General features: G+C 40.2%; 1 protein-coding gene across 2 annotated transcripts in view; it reads left to right on the top strand.

Moving 5' to 3' along the window:
- Positions 1 to 25,965, top strand: part of DPP6 (dipeptidyl peptidase like 6) — a 424,225-nt gene that overhangs the window by 272,201 nt on the left and 126,059 nt on the right. For both annotated transcript variants that reach the window (XM_075144168.1, XM_075144169.1), the window contains exons 4-5: positions 4,429 to 4,523; positions 7,236 to 7,310. In XM_075144168.1, coding sequence (XP_075000269.1) covers positions 4,429 to 4,523; positions 7,236 to 7,310 — 170 coding nt within the window. The remainder of the gene's footprint in view (positions 1 to 4,428; positions 4,524 to 7,235; positions 7,311 to 25,965) is intronic.

The following is a 25,965-nucleotide window of genomic DNA, read 5'->3' as shown; positions in this document are numbered from 1 at the left end:
TTTTGTACTCCCTTGTTTTATATCACGGCAAATGATCCATGCTGTCTTGCTCTCTTGATGGTGTTCAGCGTTTTGTTGGCTGTTTAGGCTGCCTCTGCATATTGAGCTGATGATTTGTGATCCTCAATGGATACCAGTGATGGCCTCATGATCTTTCTCCTGAGTTTCAACTGCCAGTTCCAGGTTCAGCATCACGGCAGCACCCATGGCCAGGTTTCCAGAGACCCCGTGCCTTTTCTGAGGGTAAAATCTTGGGAAGGGTTGGCCAGGTAGCATGCCTGAAAATGCAAAACCTGCATCGGGGCCGTAATGTGTAATTCTCTTAAGAGAAATCCCAATATTTTGTCTTGTTTCACCCTAAACAAGAGGCCAGCGGGCAGAGCTGCCAGGCTGAGCAAACCCACGTGTGTGCTGTTCCTGGCGAGGGCTCAGCGACGGCAAGGGACACGAGCTCCCTGTCACTGGATCTGTTTTCTCCGTGTGCCTATTTCCTGACTGAATTTAAGAAAGATGTGTACAAAGAAGCTGGGAAGCTCTGACACTGCAAATACATCATTGGTCTTGGGTTTCCTGATTTCACCCATTCCGCTTAGCAGGTTTTTAAAAATTTCTGCCAAGGCTCCCCCTTTCCTCTGCACGGACTCTGTACAGCACCAAGGCTGCTCCGTTATTTCTAGTTATCACTGCTTTTTGTAATCAGTCATTTCTGTAAGCGTGACTACATATCTGTGTCTACACTCACAGACACACAATATATTTTACCAACCAGACAATTTCCTGGAAGTTGAAGGAGGGGGAGGATTTGGCGAAGCGAACTCTGCTGTTGAAGAAATCCATTATATAATGGAATATATGGCTTTATGCCTGAAAGTTACAATTTTCAGCATCATTTACACTGAACACCAGCCCCAAAGAAAGGCAGGTATAAAAAATGTGATGCAGTGATGACCTTTATCAGCTGTGGTGACAGCTATAAATCAGGCTGCAAATTCTCATCAGCTCGCTGGACAGAATTCATTACAGGCAGAGGTTGCTGCATTGCTTTTTGTCTTTGATTGAGGTATGTCCCATTTAAATAAATGCTCTTGCACCGGAACAAATCACACGTTTCAAAATAGAAGTCCAAGAATATTATTCATTGATTCTTTTGAGGGCTAAGATAATACGACTTATAGACCAGCTAAACCTCACGGTGTTTTGCTTGGAATATAATGCAGATCAATTTGTTCTTCTCTTAAGCAGACCAATTTTCTGTTCATTAATTCAGACGCTGTGTTGATGGCTTGTATTGAATATAATAGCAAGATTTACAGCCCTAACAAATCAGTGCTGCTTCATTTATTCTTCCCTATTCGTACCAAAGGTATATGCAGCAGATTAGCACCTGATTTTAGACTTGTAACAAATAGTGGGAAAGTCTTTCATCTCCTACTTCCAACTATGGAGCAACTTTTATGTAATCATCTTGAAGTTTCACAGTTTATTGAAGTGTTATGGTTTTTTGGAGCATAGGGAGCAATAAAAGTTTAGTAGCAATATCATTATGGGCCATAATGTAACTTCCATCAGTTCATGCATTGCTCAAGAAACAGCTATCAAATATTAACAGCCCCACAGACTCATTAGATTAATAAGCTACTTTACCTGTGTACTGAACTTTGAGCTGAGTCTCATCACTAGTTTTTTCTGAGAGGCTTACAATTATCCAAATGCTTTGCTGGCCATATTTAAAATGTGATTTTTCTGTTTAGAACTTAGTATGTAATTGGAAAACATTCTGTGTGGTTGACATAGGGTGATTATTAAAGCAGTAATCTTTTTCAAAAAGTCTGATAATTAGCTAATATTCTGCCTCTCAGCTTAGTTATTCTTGTTATTTCTGGAATACCTGAAAATAAAAATGTGGACAGTGTACTTTCGTCATATGACAAATGATGCTTCAGCCTTAAGGGCCTAAGGATATAATAGGCAAGGTGTGTAGGGAGCGTTAACACCTTTTATTGTATCACCTCCTAAACTGTTGACATAAAGGCGTATCTTCAGTATCGGGACACAGAAGCTGGAAGTTGAAGTTGTAAATAAGTCGGTGCTGGATCAGACCCCAGAGATCATCTCCTCTGGTGTCTGGCCCAGGACAAGAGCAAATGCTCAGGGAAGATTTTAAAAAGCAGGTGAATTTCTCAAGGTGATAATTCAGGATATGCTTCGAGTCCCTTGCAATCTCAGGTTCGAGGGCCTTCTGAAAAGCATCTCCCCTCAAGACCCATAATCTGTGACAGATGTTTCTTCCGTTTTTCTAATTCTTGTTTGGACCCAAATGCAATCCTGGCACCCGCTCTACTCTGGGACTGTGACTTCCCAGCTTGTTTACCTTCTGCGTGAAGAAATATTTTTCTTTTTATTTGTGTTGAACCTGGCACTGGCTGGTGTCATTTAGTGCCTCCCAATATTTATTTTGGAAAAGGCAGGGAATGAGCGTTCATTATTTATCTTCTCCATGCTGCTATGACTTTTTTGACTTCTGTCCTAGTTCTGTTCAATCAGTTCTTTTCCAGGTTGAAGAATCTTTGTTTGTTCAGTCATAAATCGTATGAAGCAATATTTTAAAGTCCTGAATATAATCAGGCATGCTTATGAAAATGCCATGCCCTTGGACAACGCTCCAGAATTAATGACAAAATTTTAATACTGTCAAATCCAAACAGGAACTCTCTTCATTATTCTGGTCTCAAATGCAAGTCTTAATCTAATTCAGATCCTGCATTTTTTATTCAGGACCGAAGGTGTTGACAAAATTTACTCCATAATTAAAATAAAGAGATGCTTTGAGAACTTTACCTATGAGTCTGGAGGGCTGCTGCTGTGATTTGGACACTGAGAATCTTAAGTCTCTAAAATCTTGTTGTTTGGAGAGGATCATCTGTATTGCAGCAACAGTTTGGCCTCACAGGATCTGATTCATCCCAATCTCAGAAAAGATTTTTTCTTCCTACGCTTACATGTAAAACTGTGATACGTAGGACATGACTGTTTTTATTGATAGTAAGTAGAGTGTAGAAGTTTTTCGTCTGCACTTTCAGAGCATTTTACAAAGATGGTTAATGACTGTGATAAGGATTGTCATCAGCAGTTTAGAAATTAAAAAAGACTAAAACATGGATAAGGAGGGAGTAAGCTAGGTCTGTACACCAAAATTTTGGAAGAACTGGGTCTCTGGACCCAGTGTTGTCTTCAGCTGGGCAGTGTGCATCTGTTTGTGGTTACAATGAATTGGCTCCGGGCTTTTACGAATCTGGTAGGATTTAAACTCACCTTTGACTCATCCCAGGACAACCTATGGGTACTGTTTAACCATTCACATGTCCCTAACACTTGTGGGATGCACCATGGTAGCCACCCTGGGGTAGCCACAGTGAGGGTAGGCTGAAACCGGAGGCAGAAGTTTGGTAGGATCCATCGGTTCTCAATCTTAGTTTAGCCAGGTTGCAAAAACCAGTAACCCTTCTCCTGTGTAAGAAGAGCTCCTGAAGCTTTTAATGGCAATGTGCTTGGGACTTAGGACTTATGTTTTATGTTTTATCTGTGGGGCAGTGCATGTAAGCACTGATCAGACTTGAACTTCGGTTTATAACACCTGACAAGATCTCAACCCTTTATTGTTGTAATGCTTTTTCATCCTGAACCTTTGACCTGCTACCCAACCCTCATTTGGAGTCTCTTTCATATGTCTACCCCAGCCTTTCTGTCAAGTAGGTTTTGAGCCTTGAGCTGGAGACTATCTCCCGCCTGTGCAGCAGCCACCACAGGGGATTCTTGTCCTTGTCCAGATGTCCTGAGTGCTGGGGTAATCCCAAAGTGCAGTAGGAACAAGCTGATTTGTCTTGTTCCATGTGAAAATGGCAATTTCTTTGCATGCATCTCCTTCTGGTATTAATTTGCAGGACAAATGTAGAGCTGGAAGATCTGCACAATATTAGGTTCAAGAATCTGCTTTGTTAGAAGGTGACTTGCCTTTAACTTTCAGAGACTTTCTAGGCATCTGGCTTATTAAACTCCTACAGAGACTGAGGATCTTGGAAACCTTTAAGCATAAGGAATGTTTTTTGACCTTGTCTTTTTCTACGCTAACAATATAGCAAGCTGTGTATGTACATTCAAAACAGGTCACCCTCTTGCATTCAGCTCTGGGAAAGTGTGGCAAAATAAACATGTGGCAGAATAAACATGCGACAAACACTAACCATGTTGTTTAACGACTAACCTGGAAGCCACTTTAACATCACAGCAATGGCTGTGTTAAAAAAAAATAAATCTGTGTTCTTTAGAGGGAAGTTCCCAGCAGTACTTTTGGTTCAAGCCCATAATTAGGTTCTACACAAACAGACAATTTCAGATTTCCTTAATGTTCTTTTCTTTTCCTCCTTGCAGATAATGAATTCATTTATAGAAGCCGGAATGGCACGGTGATTCTGAGGAATGTCGAAACTAACAATTCAACAATATTAATAGAAAACAAAAAAATTGTAAGTATTTTCTATAACGAGTAGCAGAATTTCACAGTTCTCTTGCAGTTGGATCAGTAAAGCAGAAAATGACTTGGGTTTCAACTTCGTGTATTGTCAAGGAGAAGAAATACACCCGTAATACTATGGGCCACGCAATGGCTGATAATGTGAAATTGAACTCCAGCTTTTGTTATTATTCTGCAAGCTCAGTTTCTTTCATACTACAGGAAAGTATCATATAGATATTTGAAGCTAGTCTTGCATATCATATATAATTGAAAGACGCATAATACTCGTCCTTGCATGCTTAATAGAAAAGACAATTGATACAATTTACTGTCTGTTGGTGGCATTCTCCATGTTCCTCCATGCAAATACTTATTTTTTAATTTGTGGATTTGCTGATTTTTCTTGCATAATGGTTGAAATGTAATTTCAGTGTTGTTAATGAATACTGTTGATGAATGGAAGTGGAGTTGCACATGAGAGAAACCCGAAGAAGTTATTGGGAAAAGGAGTTAGTAGGTGGCTATTAAAATGAATGAAAAGAAAATAAATTCACAGCTGATACAGAGTATTGTTTATAATGATGAAAGTGTTTTGTAGCATTGTTTTTTGTAGTAGATGAAGCCAGCATTGTGGCAGAAGTTAGTACGTTAAATGTCAGAGTGTTTTCAGTATTCCCTGTAAGAAGTTAATTTCCGAAGTAAAATACGCTTATGTTTGCTCCAACAATGAGACGTGAATCATATTGTCCTGGTAAAATTGTCACTTATGCATTACCTCCCTAAGGTTTTGATTAACTTGAGGTGTTTTTGTTGTACTGTGTCATTGCAAAACTACAAAAGCAGACGATGGCTAACAAAGACTTATCTTAATGACCCAAGATCTTCAGAAAACAGCTTTAGAAACTCAAAAGTTAAAAGTAAATCTACAAGAACACTATAAAACCACATTCCAGGTTGATTTTATTTTGCAGTATGAGTATATATGACTTATACAAATCTCAAGTACCGTATTAATACTTTTTTAATGAGGCAAAGAATTTATCACTGAATTATTATTGCAGGACCCACCCTTAAACTTCACATGCTGCCATTTAACTTTCAACCTTTGCTACATCACATAAGCAATCTCCTTTTACCAGAGTGTAACCCCTTTCTCTACAATTCTGCTAAGGGTGAAGGAATGAGCTGGCTTCCCTTAATGTCAAGGTCTGTTGAAGTCAAACTGCTTCCATTTGGCCTCTGTTTATTCCCCTGGTTTTTAATTTTTGCCATTTGTAAGAAAAGCACAGTGTTCCAAGATAATCCTACTTTTTCATGCCATGGCCTCCCTACTGCCTGTTCTACCCTTGCTCCTCTGCCCTCTCGGTGAATAAATCTGCAGAACATCACCTCCACATTAATCCAAAAAGTCACGATACAAGAGCCGCCGTTACACCTCATCCAGGAACATTGTCTTTGTCCTCTTCCTTCCCAGCCTGGGTCAGAAAAACTTTTGCTACCTCGGCATGTTTTCCTTTGTCCATGTTATTAATATAACAGTAAATAAAATCTGTCTTCATGCTGACACTGCTGGCTCTCACGCTCCCTTGGTACCCCCCATCCTGATCCACGCTGGCCCATCAAGCCATTAGGTTGCCCAGAGAGGTGATAGATGCCCCATCCCTGGAAACATTCAAGGTCAGGTTGGACGGGGCTCTGAGCAACCTGATCTAGTTGGAGATGTCCCTGCCCACGGGAGCGGGGTTGGACTAAAGGTCTCTTCCAACATGAGCCATTCTATGATTCTATGATCCGTCCCCTCTGCCTTTGGCTGTCCCCTGGGTTCCCCACGCACCACCTCCAGCCTCACTGGCCTTGGGGAGGACTCTCCCAACGGGATGAAGTGCATTTCCCTGAAGCCCAAATTCCCCCTCCCAGTTTGGTCCTTGGGAATTTCTCAAGGACTTGCATCTAATTTGTTAGGTGAGAGGATGAGATTTAAAAGGCAGTGGATGAGTGGCGTGTTAGTGGCACCTCTCTCTGACCTTGACGTGCCAGCAATGTATTATATTGAAACACACTGGAAAAAAGAAGGGATGTCTGCACTATACAAATGATAAATGGAGCCGGGAAAAGGTAATTCCTGACAAGTCTGAGATATTTTGGCATCTCTTCTTGTTAGTAAGACTTAGAGCGCAGCTTTTTGCAGAACCCAGGTCAGGGTGCACCTGGAAAGCTGTATCAGCACAGCGTCCCAAAGACGTCTTTGACTGGGGAAAATGGGATAGGATTCCTCAGATTTGCTTTAATTGGGACAGGTAGTGTTGTCTCTATAATAATTTGCTCCAGCAGGTATTTACTGTTTGCTGTCTCCAGCACTTTGGCCAGTGACTGCAGGGAATGAGAGGGAATTAATAAACTGTCGTTTATCAGGGTTTTCTACTACCTGCTGCCCACAGCTGCCCCACCAGCCACTGTGCAGTAGGTTTGTAAGGGAAAGTCTGATTATTTGAGTTAGCTGCCTGGTCTGAGTCACAATGCAGTTATGCTTTCTCTTATGGGAGCATATACATGCCCACATAACATTTCTAGGTTTTGAAAAGAGATGTGATGTATTATTTTTCAAGACACTTAATCTGGCAGTGTTTTTCATCATTAGAAAGATGGTCGTAACAATTAGTTCTAGATGTCATTGGCTTGAAAACTGAAAAATACTTATTTCAATGTTCGATTTATTTTTTAGGTCTCCTTAAAGGCTATTCGATACGAAGTGTCACCTGACCGGGAATACGCACTTTTTGCTTTTAATGTTGAACCAGTAAGTAAATAGATTCTATTCCAAAATACACAGCCAGTAGCTGGCTTTTGTTTTTTTCCCCCCACTTCTATGCTAGTAAGATGATATTTTCAATTAATTGCTTCCTATGAAACAAAGGAAGAAATCCCCTCACTTAGATATTCTGAGAGCATGTCACACTGCCATCTAGTAGAGGAGAAAGGTATAAATTACACTGTAGAGGAAACTGTCATTGCCAGGATTTTATAGTCTTTGGGAGGGGGATTGTAAGGACATGTCTTTGCTACAAGGATTTCTATTGCTCTTCTGTGTAATTTTTTTTCCATGGCCTTTTTCAGTCACACTATAAATTTCTTCCCAAGAACAAAAAGCAACTGTCAGTGTCTCCCACAACTGAAATAATACATTAATTATGGTGTCACCGTTCCCAGCGCTGCAGTTAGGGTTGAGCTATCACTTTCATTATAAATCCTTTTCTTCAGAGGGTTAGGTATAAATCATTCATAAGAAATCACTGTTGGGTTACTACTAAGTTTTAGATTAGGATGAATTTTCTACCAAACTTCAAAAGAGAAAAGTGTAATGAGTCATTTTTAAATGATGACTAGAGAATCAGACACATAGGAAGCAGTTCTTGGGCATGAATAATATTTATTTTCTTTTTAAATTCTGCTGGTATAAGACCTGAAATGTTTGAATGATAGCTATGCTGTACTACTTGGATAAACTATAAGCCCCATACATTTTGCTTCCATAATCTAGAGTTGCACCAATTCCTCAAAATGAAAATAATTCATTCACCAGCAACTGTAATTCTTCTTCCATAAAATAAATCTAGTTTCAGCTGCTAACCAAAGGAAATTTGTTGGTCCTCTAGGTAGTGGAGGTTGTGGCTCTGTTGCTCATCTGATTTCTCTATTGTCATCTTTGGAGTTATTCCTGACTCATAGTAGTATAAAAATCAGGAAAACCATGCCCGGTGTTAGAAGAAGTTCAAATAAAACTGTATCAGAAACTTTAGGGGTAATTCATAAAGACTTTTTGCTGGGAAATCATTGTTGGTGCAACTTCACTTACCCGAAGCTTAGCAGAGTTCTAGACAGAGATGGATGTGGAAGTGTTAAGTTAAATCTAAATACGGGGCAGCCAGCCTAATGGCCATCGAGCAAGCAAAGTCTTTGCCTGAAAGCCCCCCTGCCTTGTGTGCCAGAGGTGGTTTGTAAAATTCGGTTCTTTTAGTGGAGATTGGCCTTTGGCTGTGGAAGCCCTGTGCTGACACTGCTCAGATGCATTGTGCAGGCTGAAAGAGCCCCGAGAAGGGAGAGCTTCCTCAGTTCCTCTGAGAACAAGAGACAAATTCCTATAACAAGAAAAATTATAACGAGAGAAAAAATTTCATTCCTAAGAAGCAGTAGTAAGAAATTCCCTTTTTATTCTCAACCTTTGCCCATCAAAAGGGCTGCACATTCAGAATATCTGCGAGAAGCAAAGTTACACAGGCTTTTGCAGCCCAGACTTTGCGTTCCGCCTGCAGAGGAACGCTTGGCGCAGGCAATGGAGGAAGAGGAGGATGGGGACGCAAAGGGATGGGCTGGGCGTGTTTCCTCCACATCCTCCTCTCTACATTTCAGTGCTTGCAGATCTGTGGTTTTGGGGTGCAGGCAAAACACTGGGGTTTTGGTGCTTTAGATGCCTGGCTGGAGGAAAGAGAGCAGCACTCAGCCAGGCGCTCCCTTCCTCACAGCATGTCTTCTTCCAGAAAGGAAAACCCGAGGTGGCAAGCTGGAAACATGGCCTTTGGGAAGATTTCAGGATGTGACTAGACATATATTTGGTGTAAGAGAGCATTGCAAATTGTTCAAGTATTCATATAGGAGATTATGATAGCAAAAGTTCCTGAAAAAGTCTTCTGAAACAAAACTAAACTAAACTAAACTAAACTAAACTAACCCCCCTCCTTTTTCCTTTAAGATCCATGCTTATAAAGGATACAAAGATTTTTTTTTTGAAGCAGCATACTAATAAAGGGGTATAAGATTCACTCCTGAATATTGCATCCTTAAGCCATGATGGGTGGCTCTTTGTTTATTGAAGTTGCAATAATTGTTAAATTACTTATTCAGCTTTCTTCTCACTTGGTATACAGACTGTGGCTACAAATAATTGCATGTTAGTTAGCTTTTCACATTTTCTGCATTTCAAACTCTGTTCTTGGACAAAATTCAAATTACGCTGTTTTCTGCAACACAAAAAGTTGATTAGCAAAGCCTTGGGCAGTTGTCCTTGTTGCAAAGTCAAAAGGAAATTTCAGGAAATGTATTGGCAAAGGACGTTTGCTTAAAGTTTAATTCTACAAATACTTTCAAAAAAGAAACTTCTTGAAACTATTATGTATTTATTTTATAGGTGTCAGAAAGTGTTGCTTTATTTTTTGCCATTTAAAAGTGTGATGTGCTGCCTTTTAATTGTTTGTGAGTATAGATGGTTTCATCATTTTTTTTACACCATACATTTGTGCTGCATTTACGTATGTGCATAATATCTTAATATACATCATATGAATTAATCATTTATCTGAATCCTAATATGAATGGGATTCAGCCTCTATTTTCAGTACTGGCTAGGAATAAACATCAAAATAGAAAAGCATAGTGTGTCACTCCAATGAAGTGAAATATTTTTAAGAAAAATGCTACGAAGTCATTTCCTGCCAGTAATAGCTTCCTTCTAAGGTTTTTCTATTTATTTGCACAGAAGCATCTCTGCTCAGCGTTGGGTCTGGGTAACGGCACTGACACCCACATTGGAATAACACAGCCCTGAACTGGCAGACACCTATTTTGCAAAGATATTGAGGCAACTAATGTGTGTTTTCCTGTTGTATCACTTCATCATCTTAGAGGATGATGAATTAAAGCGTGTTCCTTAAAATATATTTCTCCCAGGAAGCTTGGCAGGCGGTTGTGAGACTGGCGTGGGTACATTGTGGCTAGTCGGGCTGTCAGGTTTCATTCTAAATGCTTTTTTGCAGTGCTTATATTTACAGAAGTTTAATCTTTCAGGCAGCAATATTCTGGGTAAGCCTTGTGCTAATAGGGAGCTTTTCTAACCTTGAACACAGAAGATTTGTTCTTTTTCTGGAAAGGTCATAGGGAAGGCACCAGGCTTCTCTGTCTTTAAAATACTCTTGCAATTTTTCTGTTGTTTGTTTTTTGTTTCTTTACACTAGAGCGAGGTCCAACCTGAGGCTGAAACCCCAGGCTGAAGTTTGGGGAAAGCGCTGGGGAATAAATACCCCCATAAAGAAACTTGGATTTCAAATCACCCTTCCCCAAAACAAGCATATGGGGCTCTGGCTACAGAGTTCAGTAACCCCAAAACACATAGCCAAAGGGGGGGTTAGCCACAGCATCGCAGCAGGAAGGGTGCAGAGGGTCAAGGCTGTCCCTGGTGTGTCCGGTCAAAGCCGCCCTTGCCCAGCGCGTGGCTCCACCAGCGATGCTGGATGAGCTCCGTGCTCCCTGCACGCCTCCCGGGGAGACACAGAGGTCTCTGGTGTTTGGGCTGCAATCACGTTTGTGGGTCTCTGTGGTCTCCAAAAGGGATTTCTTAAATAGCCAAGTGACAAACCACCTCTTAAATTCGGTAGCGTTTCTGCGACTGGGGGAGTGATGGGGGAAGAATAATGACGAGTAACCAAACCCCAGGGGCTTGTGTAGCTTTCTGTGGTCGTCGGAGTTAACCAGTGGAGTCTGTGTAATGGTGATAAAAGAAATAGAGGAAAGTAAATGAGAAGAAAAGTGATTTTCTTGAGTGACATGGTGAGACATTAAATAGAGAATATTTAATTGCCTTTATTATGAATAGCTGTTGTTGTAATGCAAGAGAGGCAATAAAGTGGCCGGGATTCTTCTTAAAGCTATTTGTTCTTCATTTCCAATTTACCAGTCCATTACTGTGTTTGAGCTAGTTAAGAGCAATTACACAGAGGAAATCCTGACTGATTAATATGGACCAAACTGCTAAGTCTTCTGAACAACAATTAGGGCTTAGAGACTTTTATGGCTGATACAACAGCCGCTATTACCTATTTTGCAGTTAAAGGAATGCACTTTTATCATGCTGAAAGCTGCAATGAATTAATCATCACTGTAATTAGAGCAGGCCCAACTATTTTTTTTTTGCAGTAGTTTATGTGGTGAGTTTAGTATTTCTTTTCACCCTGCCTGTTGCCATAGATCTCACAGCAGTGGTAGGACCAAAGAGACCTCAGAAAGACCCAGTCTAAACCCTGGACTTTGTGTTTAGAGCATGAATGAAGTAAAAAAGCATTATTTATAGAAAGCAGCATATTATTATTGTTGTTGTTGTTACTATTTTTTACTATTTGTCCAAGTCTGGTTGTTATGTGGAATGAACAGGTTTTGTGCTTATGGCTCCAATTACAACCTCATACTGCTTTAATTAGTCATGTAAAAATTAAAACAATATAATGCTTGTTATTTCCAAAACACTAATGGTATAAATATTAATGAATCCTCACAACATCCTTTTGAGTTAGGTGAGCACTATTATTATGATAAATATGCCTCTGAAAATTAGACACCGTCATAACTATCATCAGTAATATGGCTAATATTGCAGCTATGATATTTATTACTTAATCGAAATGGATTTACCAGTGCTAGAAATAGGTTTGCATAAACCTGTTTTCTTTCTGTGGCAGTAAATATATTTCAAATTTACTTTTTTCATTCCCACCCAATGTTGTTTTCAGGAATAGTGAAAATTTATAGTGATTACACTATGTAAAGTGAGCACAGTTAGAACATTTGTACCATGAAATAATGCTGCCTGGTTTAGTGATTTGTTTAATTTTTGGTGTTTTGTTGTAGAATTTTTGAGTGGAGCATTTTGAAGGGAAAAGCTTATGTTTATAGTTTTCATATCCTTTTTTTCGTATGAATGCAGTTTTGAATCTTGGTTGCTCATAAACCGGAAGGACTCTTTCTCTATTATAAAGCTGCACAATATAAGGGCAGTGATGACTGTTATCAAAGGCTAGTGGCTAAAGCTATTTTCCCAACATTTTCAAGCCTAAAGCACTGTAACTTTGTTTACTTATGAGAATTAGTTACCCATTATTAGGATAAATAACTGTAGTTTTACTTTCTACATAAAAAGAAGAAAAAAAATCAGTCCTAATAATGTAAAGTTTATATTAGTTAAAATGTTTTTCTGTTATTGCATCTGTGCGTGTGTGTATCTTCAAGCAAAATATCTTCTCTTTTCTTAATTCACCAGAGGACTGTAGTTGTTCAGTGCTTCTGTAATGAGCAGAAGTCAACCACTAGTGAATTAGTGGAACCACATAGACCAGCCGCTCATCAAATCTATTATGATTTGCTAAATCTTGGGTCTTTTTCATGAAAACAACAACTTCAGATACTTCCCATAGAATAAATATTGCTAATACCATTCAGCTAATATTTAATATTTCAGTGGAATGCTCACAGCTTGTGAAAATTGCACCATTTTTTAGGAGCATGCCTGTATGGGGTTTTAGCTAGGTGATTCCGGGGCGCCAGGGCTGAAAGTGGGGGCTGCCTTTTTTCTCCTTCCTGTTACATATTCTTATGTCCTGTTTTGAGTCATATTACTTCAACAGCCAAGATCAGTAAATATCCTCATTTAATAATGGGCTTTTTATCCTATTTGTGGTGATAAGGAGACCAGAAGTGCTCCAGCTGCATTTACATAACAAAAGCTAAGGCTTGTGCGTCCAGAAGTACTGTATTAACAAGAAAGTACTGAGAACGTAGGGGAGGTTAATTTTCTGGCTGATAGTTTACTTTGGATTTGAAGCTGAGGCAGCAGCTATTATTTGACAAAATTTAGAGGCAATAATTTATTTCAAAAGCAGAGTGTTGTGGGGTTTTTTTAATTATGAATCTGGTCTTAAAATACCCTTTGTGAGAGACTGCCTATCTTTTCTAATCTCAAAACCACCATGAATAAATTCCCTAATCTGCCGTTTTCAATGTGGGCTGAACAGCAACAAGATAAACAAAAGAGGATTTTCAAAGGCATCAGGGAAGGTTGATTCAAAAACATTTCTACACTTCCATTTGCTTTTCTGTCAGACGTGGAGGTGTGCAGCTCACCCAGGACACCAGCACTCCACAGTCACCTTGCATTAAATAAACCAAAGCTGCTAATAAAGAAAGTCTGAGCAACTGGGAGATTTTCCTACCAATAAATCTCAGTTCAGGCAGAAGTGGCAATATCTCCGTCAGACGTACCGACATACCGAGTTTTTTCTGTCGCGTGTTGGTATCAGTAATTGGTTCAGCCTAATTAATATTTGATATCTGCAGTGGCACAGAGAGAGAGGGAAGTTTGCCACACAACTCTAGAGGGATTTATGGGTTTTCAAAACTCTGTTAGAGCGTTGTGCAAACGCTGTCTTCTCAGGTGTCCTCAGTTGTGCCTTTAACAGCAGAGCCCTTTTGATCACAATTTTTTTTCTGCTGCACATGCTTACAAAACTAAAAATTCGTGCTGTGGGGGGTGGATACCCATTTTAATTGAGTAAACATTATCAGGTGGTGGGAATATTTGTTCTTACTGCTCAGCAGTCATTGCTCTGTCCAATTTCTGTCACATTGTGTGTTTAGAATAGAAATTTTTGGATGCAGGCACAGGATGGTGGAGCGATAATTGGTGACAAGTTTAATCCTAGACCTCCCTTTTGAAGGAGAAACTACAGAAACTCATTTCATGCTGGTAACTTTCAGGACCAATTTTGGACTAGCACAGGGGAAGAAAAGAGGTCAAACCTATTCTTTTTTTTATTTGTTTTGGAGGAGCCTCATGGTTCATTTCAAATCCCTACAAAGCTCTAGCAGAAAATGTGTTCCTTTATGTAGCCTTATTCTTTGCTCTAAGCAGCAATCCCTCTGCTTTGGCACATCCCAGTTTAATTACAGAAAAATTTCCAGCTTAAACAAGAAGGTAAAGTGGGGTTAGGCACTCAAATACATGAACTGCAGGGACATTTTAGTAGTTAAGTTCCTTGGGCCGATGGGTTCCTAGTTAAAATTAAGGATCTGTCATGGTAACTCTGGGTAGAAGCAGCAACAAAAAATGTGGAGTGAAATAACATATCCCAAATCTGCATACTTTTTCTTTGTTTTCCATTCTTAATAAAGGGGAAATGATAGGCACTGAATCTCAGCAGAGAGGAATGGGTAGGTGGAGCCTTCTGTGTTTCTTGTCCATGGAAAAAGGTGTTTACACCCCTTAAATGCAAGGAATGGGTGCTCACCCCAGCATCAGGTCAGCAGATACTCTAGGAGTGGGATCATCTCAATGTTGAAGGAACTGGTGAGGACTCTGCGTTTATCGTGGGTAGCCACCATGGTTACTTGTGGCTTGCAGCTCTTTCCTGGAGCAAACAATAAAACCGCATTGGGATCCCAGTTTTTTATCTCTGTTTCGCCCCATTCTTGGGGGATGTTTTCAGCAGGAAGTTGGTGCTTATGAAATGATGATCTAGATACGTTCTTAAAACATGATATGATGTGTTTGCCTGGGCTGAGAGGCAAAGCTCTGCCTAGCAGGTCTTCCTGCAGTCCTCATTCCCCACATTCCAGTTCTGCTAATGCATGCTCCCTCCATAGCAATGATTTCAGTAAAACTGCACCGAATCTCAATTTCTTACTGAGTCTCCATTCCAGGGAGTGTTGTTTAGTGTGATTATTGCAACAAAATACTAACTGCGTGAAATGGAGCACATCAAAAACTGCGTATGCTGACTTCCGCTGCTGCGCCACCTCTGAGCTTTAACTATTTTCTATTAAAAACAAAGGATTAAACTCTTGCTGTGCTTCTAATGATGTAGATAAATGGAGTTGGGACTAAACTTTAAGCCTCCTGATTTTGAGCTGGGAAACTTCAACACAAATTGCACAGACATGACTGAGCGCAAAATAATATTTCAGACTAAGTTGGACAGCCTTGCTCATGTAGCAGAGGCCAACTGTACCCTACATTTATTCGTAGATACAGATATACATCAGCAAACTGAAAAGCAAATCCACAGTTCCAGGGAAGACTAGAGTAATATCAAAAGTCAGAAATAATTAGCCTGTCATGCAAGAGTACGTAGGTATATTATGTATTGGTATCAGCTATCAGCAATCTTCTTCTGTAAATATTTTCTTAAGCAAATGAGATTTTCATCAAACAGAGAAGGGAAAATAAAAAGACTCAAGGCAAAACACTATGATACAAAAATAACCAATTTTTCTTTGCTTGGCTAATATTAGATTTTTCATTCTGCTTCCTATCCTGAGTGTATAGATGATCTAACTTGAACAGACAGACTGGTAGAGATTAATTTTCTAACAGAATTCACAAAACATCTTAAAAATAACTGCAATTTATTTTTGAATAAAACATAGGTAAGGTAATTATACAAAGTCTCCTAGATAGTCAAAATCAGATAGACAGTCAGCAGTAAAATCATTGCAGTTTTCTTTCTTGCACTCCCATGGGAATCCATCTTAGTGAAACACAGGGGAACCTTCTGTGCTTTAAGAGGAATGAAATAAATGCAGCTATATAAAAATTATTAAAAAAAAAAAAAGAACTTAATAAAGAACTAGGTTCCTTGCAACATACAGATGCTTCACAATTGCGTTAGAGGTGAGTTCCTGGTTTTAGTATAATTTTGCTTCCTAAGTTTTTAAGGACAATAAAACCCCCATTTTGTGCTGGATTGTGATAAGTATAGGTAGTTGTTTTAAAATGTTAAGGAAAGAAATATATTAAGAATAAGATGCAAAATGGGAAAACAACAGTGATTTAAAAGGCATTAGAAAGCAAAATGAGAAAGAATTTAATTCTGGTGTTTATGCAGAAACATAGGAAGCAGTCCCAGCCTGCAGGAGTTTTTAATCTAATTCTTCTGATTTCCAGTCTCTTTCATTTATTTATTTATTTTTAATCTCTGAAAAAGGAAAAAAATATATATAGTGCCTTCTTCTGGAAAACCAGATCTTACTATGCAGAGCACCCCAATGAAATTCCTGTACTCAGAAATGCAAATCTTCTGATGCAAATGTTCTCCTCTTTAGCTGAGTTACGTGCCTAAATCCAAGGATTGTGCGGCTCTGTGGTTACCCTGAACAAGTGCCTTTTATCTCTTTAACTGCCTGCAGAACTCTGTTTTTATCAGGGCTATGTTAAAACCAATAGTTTACATTCCTCCTTGGGCAGCTAATGACCCAGATTTGAAAACGGAATCTTCTATTCTCTTTTCTTTTATTCTCTGCTCAAAAAAAAGCTCTTTTTTGAAAGGGAAACGAGTCATAGGGCTTTAGTCAGGTCTTTAAAAGCATGAGTCCTCAGATTTTTATGTGCAAGAGTGGAAGAGTACCCGTACAGCGACGCAGCAGGCGAGGAAGAGGGGATGCTCTGTGCTTCTTCCTGTCCTCTTTGCTCTTCCCCCACTGGGGGTGGCCCGTCATCACCACAGTCCATTTACCCCTTGGAAGATGTCCACAACATCACAAGGATGTGATGTCTCGTATTGGATTTCAGTTTATTTTTCCTTATGTCAGAAAATAGAAATGTCGTCTCCAGTGAATTAGATCCACGTGTACATCGCGATACAGCTCAGAGTCTTCTGGTCTCCTATGGAATTAGAAAACGAATCTTTCACAGAACAGAGAGAGCATTTTTGGACCAAGGTCCCTGGCATATATCTGAATACTTCCATTCTCCTTTCACATCCATTTCAGTGCTCTTAAAATTCTGCTCTCTAATGCTTTTTGAAGGTCTCATCTTTCCTGTCTTGGATTCCTTTCTTTGAGTCTTCTACGAGTGCCCTGCACCTATGACCACCGTTTCAATGGCAGTGCTAACTTCTTTGTATTATTCACCCTCTCAACTGCTATAGTAGGAAAAGCAATTTTGGTATGCTAAGAGTAAATTTTAATAAAAAGAACATATGCTGTGGTTGCTAATTTCTGCCACTAAAGTGAATTATTTGAAAATGAATAAATTAATTAGATATACTAAGCATTCAGCCCATTTTCATGGCTTGGTTCTCACATAATTGCTACAAAACTGTGCCATTTGGATTGTGAACTTCACAGAAAAGAGGTTTTTAGAATCTTTCCACATCCAGTCTGCCCAGCTCAAGAAATGTTTCATTTACAGAAGGCATTACCTAATGTTTCATTAAAAGCATTGATTATGAAGCATTGATTTCTCATGCTGTCCTTCAGCCCTCAGACTCGTAACTCCAAAGTCAACGAAGGTGAGCGTCGGTCAAGTGAATGTAGATATGAACAATGTAAACTCCTCATCTGTGTCAGCTACCCTGGCCTGCCTTTACAATCGGTGTACTCCTGGGTGTAAATCTGAGGCTAAAATAGACACCAAAGACTGGTCAGAAGAATTATACCCCAAACAGGCTTTTGGCACCATTGTCTGGGAAGAGGGTGTTGCTACATGAGGTTGTAGGTGCAAAAAGGGTAAATGCTTCTAAAGAATGACTGGAGAGGTCAATGGCAGGGACATCCCTCAAGGCAGACAGCTGCAAAGAGAGTGGCTCCAAGCTGCAAACTGCGAAAGCCTGGGAAAGTATTTTGGGGAAGGATGACTATAAATAAGCTAACTCTGGTTTTCTTTCTGAATCGGCTTTGGGCTACTGTCCAAGCCAGGACAGTGAACTGGATGGACTTTGGGTCTGACCCAATACAGATATTATTATGACCATAGATATTGCAGGAGAATCACAGTTGTATGTTTTGTGTGTGTTTGTATGGATTTGAAGGTTTTCTATGTTTCCTAAGTTTGAGATAATTACTGTCTCCTTCTAAAACTTTTATTTGGCCCTAGGCTACTTTTGTACTCTTATCCCTATTACAAAATAATGCACAGTTTTTTGTTTATCTTTTATTTCTTTTCCTTAGATATATTGTATGGTATGTTAGAATCGCAACATTAACTTTGTACCAGATAATTTAATTCTCATTTCCAAGTTTCTGAACAGGACTATAAAACAGGCAAGTGCAATGCTTGGAGAATTTCCATCCAGTCTTACACCATGCTGCTGCAGAGTGGGAGGGGAACCTGGGAGTTTATAGCATGTGGTGTGAATACCGATAAAAGTTTAAAAACAAGATCGACAACAAATCGAGCTCATTATTCAGAACCCTCACTCATAATGCTTAATAACTTGATTGCAGATGCTTCCCAATGACCTGACCAACAACAAGTGCACAAAGGCTGGTGCAAAAATCCTACCGAGTGTTTTGTAGCTGCCATCTTATTTGCCAGTTAAAAATGGAGCAGTCGTCCTTTACGCCAGTGACTGCAAGTGCTTGCTGGTGCTGCGGGTGCCAGGGGAGCGCTGCGAGGACAGGTGGCTCGGGAGCAAAAGGAGGCTTTTGTAATTGCTTGGCAGGACGGAGCTGTATTAGAGTGCAGCAGCAGTTGGCAGATTGGATTAACGCTCTCCTCGGGGTGAGATCTGGCACACGAGCTGTATGTTAATACCTGTAGCCTAAGTTGGTTCTGGAGCTGCGTTTGCAACAAAAAGAGCATCCACTTTACCTCCACCATGTCACGAAGTCATAAATCCTAAAGCCGGCCTTGAAATTCCCTTTCGGCATTGTCAGCAGTATAAGGTTCTCAAAAGCGTAATCTTTTAATAAAGAATTATTATCATGAAACGACTGAGATAGATAATCAGTTTGTGGAACACGGAATAACAGCATTATCTTACAGCACCGCAGTCCATCTATTACTGTAGTGGATGTTGCCATCACACTTTATTTATGGTTATTTTGCAAACTAGAGATGACACTATTTGCGAAGGAGTAACTCCTTGGCTTTGCTGGTTCAGAGGCCTTTGGTTTGGTGCCTGGAAAATCAGTTTCTAATCCCAGCTCTCCCCCTGTACGTGTGTGGGAGAGATTTACATATTAACGCGCGTGTTGCCTGCAGCGTCTGACCCTATTGCAATCGGCTTGAGCTTGAGTTACAAAAGCATCTAAAATGCAAGTCCCCGTGGCATGAATGTGCTGACCCTTCCTGATGTCACCTTGATGTGAGATTGTTGCTGCTCTGAGGAAGCCCCTCCAGTGGGGTGACAGGGCATTCACAGCACGGCATGACTGGAGAGCTGTTCTGGTTGTCCTCTACGCACCAAGGACAAGCTTATAGAGAAAGGCTCCTTCAGGCTCGTATTGCAATGATTTAATTTTCAGTTTTAGAGGTTAAATTGTTAAAAGATTTGAAAAACAGAGCCACGCAAAGACTCTTCCTGATGATGCACTGCCTCTTGTGTTCTTCCACTCTCCATCCCTTTTACATAGCATTTTATTCCCTTCTTCCAAATCAATTGCTAAAATTTCTTCCTGGTTCTGGAGATACCCAGTCGCTGCTCCTTGATTTCCTACGACACCGGGTAGCAGTGGAGCAGCTCCTTATTCAGACTGGTGTGGCTGAGATGAGGTGCTGACCCATTGGGTCTCTCTGAGACACTTGACCGCTCGGCGTTGGCTGTTTTATTTCACCCAGGCACAGTTACGCTGATCCTCCCCTCCTCTTTCCAAGAAAAATGGTTTCCTCCCATAACTCAACTGTAATACGTGCATTCCCCAGGTATATATCTTGCTCCTTTTGCCCAAACGTTAGTTCCTCTGGAATACAGAGACAATTATAGCAAAGGCAAGCTGTTGCCAAATGCTCTGTATGTCAGTTGATCCCTTCCTCTTATCACCTTTCCTGCTCAAACCTATTTCCCCCGTCTCTGCCCTTTCCTGAGCTCCCCAGATGGTCCCGGAGTGGCACAGCACCCTCAGTGTGCACTTTCTGTGGCTGTGACCATGTCACACATGTGGCTGATCAGCCGAATATGGCGCGGTGGGTAAGAGAATCCCAAATCAGGTGTTTGGTAACAGCTGTGGGTTATTTGGCTGCCAGCTGAACCAATGCACAGGAAATGCTCGTTGATAGCATTTCGTTATGGTTTTCCTAATTTGTAAGAGGCACAAAGAGAAAAGGGCAGCGTTCCTTGGAGGGCTGTAGAAACAGGTTGGCACGCGGTATGAGACTGTATTAGAGGTACATTACTTGGGAAGTGATAAAGTATAAAGGGATAATTCAATGTAAAGACAAAAGAGAATTTGCTGCCTCAGAAGAGAACAAAATAGGTCAGTATCACAATGGATTTGAAAGGTGAGAATGTTGAAAAGACCTCAAATTATATGGCTTTATTGATTTGTTTGGTTCTTGCAAGCAATCGAGCTTCACTGAGTGTAGAGTACAAAATACCGGTATGGATTTTGATGTGGTTTTTTTTTTTACAGTGACACAAAAGGAATAGATAGCATGTGGTTTTTCAGAGAATCTAATTCCAGGCTGGTTACTATGGAGTGCCTATAAGCAATAAAACGGTGGTAATACTTTGCTAAAATAGTTGGGCTGGGGAGGATATTGCTGACCAGTCTGTCTCCACTGATAGAAAAAAATGAAAAGACCATTACCTAACTGCCCACAAACCATGCCTCAGTCAGAGGTAACCCCTTGTCCTCTAAATCACAAATACATGGGAGAATGAAAGATCAGACATTGAACAAAACATTACCAAGAAGTTGGTGGTCAGTTACAGGAATGGATTTTTCATCCCTTTGGAGAGCCCATTCAACATGTAATGGGAAAAGAAGGATTTCTTCTCAACAGAACAGAAGGGTTCAAGTTATTCATCAGTTTTCAGGTTGTACAGCCCCAACAAAACCAATGGTATCATAAAGAATTTTGATCAAAGCAAATGATGTTGACCCATTAAGTGAAAATTTAGTCTTTGATGTTGCCTTTCATCAAAAATACAGAAAATTATGCAAACAGGTACAGTGACCTGCTTTAATTCTCCACAGAATAGCATAAAGAAGTATGGCAGTGAGGTATTTTTAGTCAGACAATTTTCCTTTTCTCTACTGGAAGATTTGTACGAATGACATCATTACCCTGTAAAGATAACAGAATATTTGCTTGTTGGTGACTGACCAATAGAAGAATCAATGTGACGGTGTGGTAGTGACTTGGCTCATCCTTTACTGTGCACGGTTTGTGCGTGTAGTAGAAGGAAACACAACCTCTGGCTAAGGTTTGCTTGTGATTTTCCTTCTGAACTTGTTTTTCCCTCCCTTTCATGCCATCGTCAGATAACAGGGTACCAAATACGTGAGCTGTTTGCCAATGCAGAGCAGCAGCCTTCCTGCATTCTGCTTTATTCTCTTTTCCCTCTTAATTTGTCAACTTCAGAGCCTGGTTAAATATCACAGATACTAAAGGCCAAATGGCAAATCATCTTCTACCTGCATATTTTGCATCACAGCATGAGTTACCGTTTAAGGGTGCCAGGACCATTTTGAAAGGTGGAGTATGTAATTATGTCAAATGTTTGGGATTATTCAATCGGTTTGACATTCATATGTGCATTTGGGGACTTGTCTGCTCATAGCACAAGTAGGAAAATGGGCCATATAATCTACTTCCAGCAAATGTCTTTTTAGAGACTCTTTGTGGGAAACCCTTTTAATGGATCTGGCAGTTCCTGTTTCACCGGCCACTTGTGCTGTATTTTTAATGTCTTACTATAGAATATAAAAGGGAATAGATTATAAAGACTATTTGGGTCTGTTAAGAATCCTGAGGGGATCTATTATTTGAAGATATACTTTATTGTTACAGAATAAAAAGTGATTCCTTTTACCCAGAAAACTACTGAGTGCTTTATGATTAATTACATTAAAATATATTCTTGCTATTTTCAGACCTTAGCCAACCGTTGTACAGTTTTATTTCCAATGACTGTTTAGAGTGTTCATTTTTATTTGGGGGTACTGGGATGACTTTTTGGATGAAATGTGTGATTCCTGAAAAAGAAGAAAGACACTAAATACAAGAAATTTTATATTAAGCCTTGCAAACTGCTTTATAACACAGCTTGCACTTCTACTCTGCCCTGTAGCTGTTCCCTTTCAAACTCTAAGTTTTATGGGATTTTTTGTGAGTTTTCTAGATAATTCTTTAAGGTAAATAACGGCACTGCATGAAGGATCAGGTGGCTCTACAGAGTCATTTAGAAAATGGATGCAAAGGATGTTTTAGTTCTATATTTATCAAGTAAGTAATAATCATGAGATCATGGCAGCCGGTCCACCTGGATTTAATCTCAGATCCGTGAACTGTTTAATATGCTGAGTAGTAAGACCCTAAATTAGCTGTTTTGATAGCACAGCCTGGTGGAAGGTGAGAGCATTGGGCTGATTTGGGAAGTCTTCTTCTAAGGGCTTTTTCACCCTTTCTTTGCTTGTAAACCTTTTTGAAAGTCTGCACGTGCTTCTTGCTTGTATTGATCAGCACCTTGTCATACGAACACAGAAGAAAGCCTTTCGATAAATGCTGATTACTGCTGGTGTGAGTGTGGTATCAGCCCCCAAAGTGTGACAGAAACCAGCACAGAAGATGGAAGTGTAAACTAAACTTTCCCTTTTTTTCTGATGCTAGTGATAAATCCTCAGCAGGTAGGGTAATCTTTCATACAGCCAAAATATGCTGAAAACACATTTCACAATCTCCTTCTAAAAATTCCCTGACTTCCATCTAAAACCTTTTCCTAATCCTTTGTGAGTTGCACAGGCAGTGCCAAACTGAACATAACGGTGATAATTCCAAACTTTTAACAGGACGTTAATGAAGGCGAAGGCTCTGCGTGTCCAGCTTTTGTCTGTGTGACAAACCAGGTGAGACGCAGGGAGGTAACCAGGATCCTGCCTGTCTTTTTGGACTTATGTCAAGTATTTGTGCAGTTGCTTTGGGGCAAGAAGAGCTATGGATTCTAATTTAAAGTATATGAATAGTCACAATGAATAAATGAGTCCAAATCCATTCTATTCTTAAATAACATACATTTTCTATTTAAGTAAGCCCTGTTGGGCTAGGACTTGTATCCTTGGGGATGAAGCAAGTGCTTTCAAGGAGACGTTACTCTACCATTCACACCATACTTTGCTCTGCAGTGATGTGGCACACAAATTGCTTCTTCCATTTTGTTTCTGTAGCTTGTAGGAACCACAATTTACTTGTTATTTTGGAATTTAGCGGCGGGGGAGAGGCGGATGCTCTTCTCTGCTGCTGTATGAGCTGCAATGTTTGCATTTCCGCTGTCATCTGGTCATGTCCAGGTTTCTTTTGTTGATTACATAAAATGAGGTCAGTGGCTTCACAACAAAGTGTCATCATACATAATGAGTCCTGTATTTTTCTGAATTTTAGAGAGATAATTGCCTTTCCAAGACTTAAGTGGAAACAGATAGATCTGTCTCTTAGACCCTTTGTGATTTCAGTGTAAACATGCACATGTTGCAGAGCATAATGTAGATTGAAAGTAAGCGAGATCTGTGCTGTGGCCTGGGATGAGAAGCCCAGTGGGAGAGTGTTCCTGGCACAGTGGTTTTAGTATAATGACTTTTACAGCACTCATTGGTCACAGCTGGCATGGGAGCTTTTGTGACCCCATTTTGGTAATACCTAGAACCCTCCAGAGCAGTCTCAAACCTGTTCTAACTTATGTTGGTGGGATGACTTGGCACACAGGATCTACAGAGCAAAACGGTTGCCAAAACCACTGCTACCTTCAAATATGCCTCTCTACTGAGAGGAGCTGTGTGCTTCTGGGATCCAGCCAAAAATCAGGGCTAAGAGCATCAAATCAGTGCCATGGCTTTCACCACACCTCTTGGATAGGGAAGGGGAACACAGAGAGTTAATATAGTTATTAACTGTATTTCTGGGGCTAAGCCTCAGAAACAGAGAGGTTAAATGAAATGAATACTTTAAGCACTGTCCAGTCTCTGAGGCTTAGCTCTGGATTTCAGAAGAATCTTTCCTGCACTTTTCCCTGATGTGGGGTTTTCCTACTGGTAAGTGAATAATCTAATTCAGCTTGACCCTAGCAGAAATTTTAGTTGAGAGATTAAGCAGACGTAGTCATCCTCTCGAAAAGTTAAAATAATAACTTCATTTGGTTTGCATATCTAAGAGGAAAGCAGCCATTTCATGTCTCAGAAAGACATTAAGTGATGTTTCTCTTGGATTCCTGTCTGCTTAGGAGGGTTGCTCGCAGTGTGTTTTCCAAACAGGTTTGAAATAGTAGGGATGAGAAGGACTTTTGAGCTGCATGTGCTCTTGTCCTTAAGAACTACAATAATAAAAAATGTCTGATCCTGAAATCTTCGCTCATACAAGTAGTTGTTGTTTACATAAGCAAACCTACTTATTTTAAGGATTTATTTGAGAAGGGATTGCTCCTGTGAATGAACTCTTCCAGCTGCAAGCCTTTGAAGACTACATGCTGCAGGCACAGCTGATGTGAGATATTTTAGGGTCTGGCCAAAGACCCAAGAGGATGACAAATGATGTTCAGAAAATAAAGGAGTTCTTTGAGAGTCCCACAACTTTTGTTTTCCCCACTCCTAAACTGCCTCGGCAAAGAAAATGTTTTACCTCAGTCTCCATTAATGGCCTTAAGACAGCTCTAAACTCTCTAGCATGGCTGTGGGGACTCCACTACAAGCAGGGAGATCAGCAGATATCCTGCTCAAACTTCCCTGGCTGTTTCTTTTCCCTCCAGCCTGCCACATTTCTCTATTTTCCCCCGAAGGCATCTGTTCACACTCATTTTGGGGGCTGGCTTCTGCCTCTGATAGCTGACCACACAGCATGGCTTGTTACCTTGAACACCAGTCCTTGCCTCAGATCACAATTTATATCTCTCCATCATTTTCTGCATCCTACTCCCAGGGTATTTGAAGACAAAAGCTGCTCAGTATTTAATGGCAATGTATTATTAGGTTTTTCAGCTCCGTAGACAAATTCAGTCTTCCAGTACATTTTCTTTACGGAATTTGAGAAGTTTTAGAACTTCACCAAAGCTGGAATAAAATCTAAGGCCACATGCATTAGCCAGGTCTCCAGTATCAGCATTATAAGATCCAAGAGCTCTTTGGTATGATTGGATGTAGATGAGATAATGGTAATTTATTTGACATCATCTGGAACAGGTGGATCAAAAAGGACACCTGTACTAAAATAAATGCTAGCTTGCAGTGAATTCACTTGTGTTCCTAGACCTTCCCTGATACCAACACACCAGAGACTCACCTTGCTGGAGGAGTCTTTATGTATCTGAATGCCTAAAAGGAGATATGATTCTGGGATGTAACCTGACGATGTCCTTGTGATGAAGGGAGTGAACTGCACAGGGGAAGAAGGGAATCACATCAATCTGGCATCAGTCTCTGTATTTCATAGGTGGAAAACCAATGCTTTCACCTCTATACTCTGGTGGTAGCTTTTTTTCAGGGGGTTCATGCAGCAGTGTGAGGATTTAGTGTTTGGATTCTAATTGGAACAGAGGAGTTTGTTATAATATCTACAGGATGATGTGCCTTGTGTTTATCTACCTCTCTACTGAGCCCCCAAAAGATGGAAGCCTGTGGTAGACGCCACTATGCAGGCGTGCCCTCGAGAGTGACGGGTAGTAAGTCATGCTTACTTGTCTGTCATGCTAACGATGTGCTTGGGATGGACA

This window comes from Calonectris borealis, chromosome 2 (genome assembly GCF_964195595.1).
Source record: "Calonectris borealis chromosome 2, bCalBor7.hap1.2, whole genome shotgun sequence".
Lineage (NCBI taxonomy): Eukaryota > Metazoa > Chordata > Aves > Procellariiformes > Procellariidae > Calonectris > Calonectris borealis.
The sequence above is the reverse complement of the archived record's forward strand: the minus strand, read 5'-3'. Positions and strand labels throughout refer to the sequence as shown.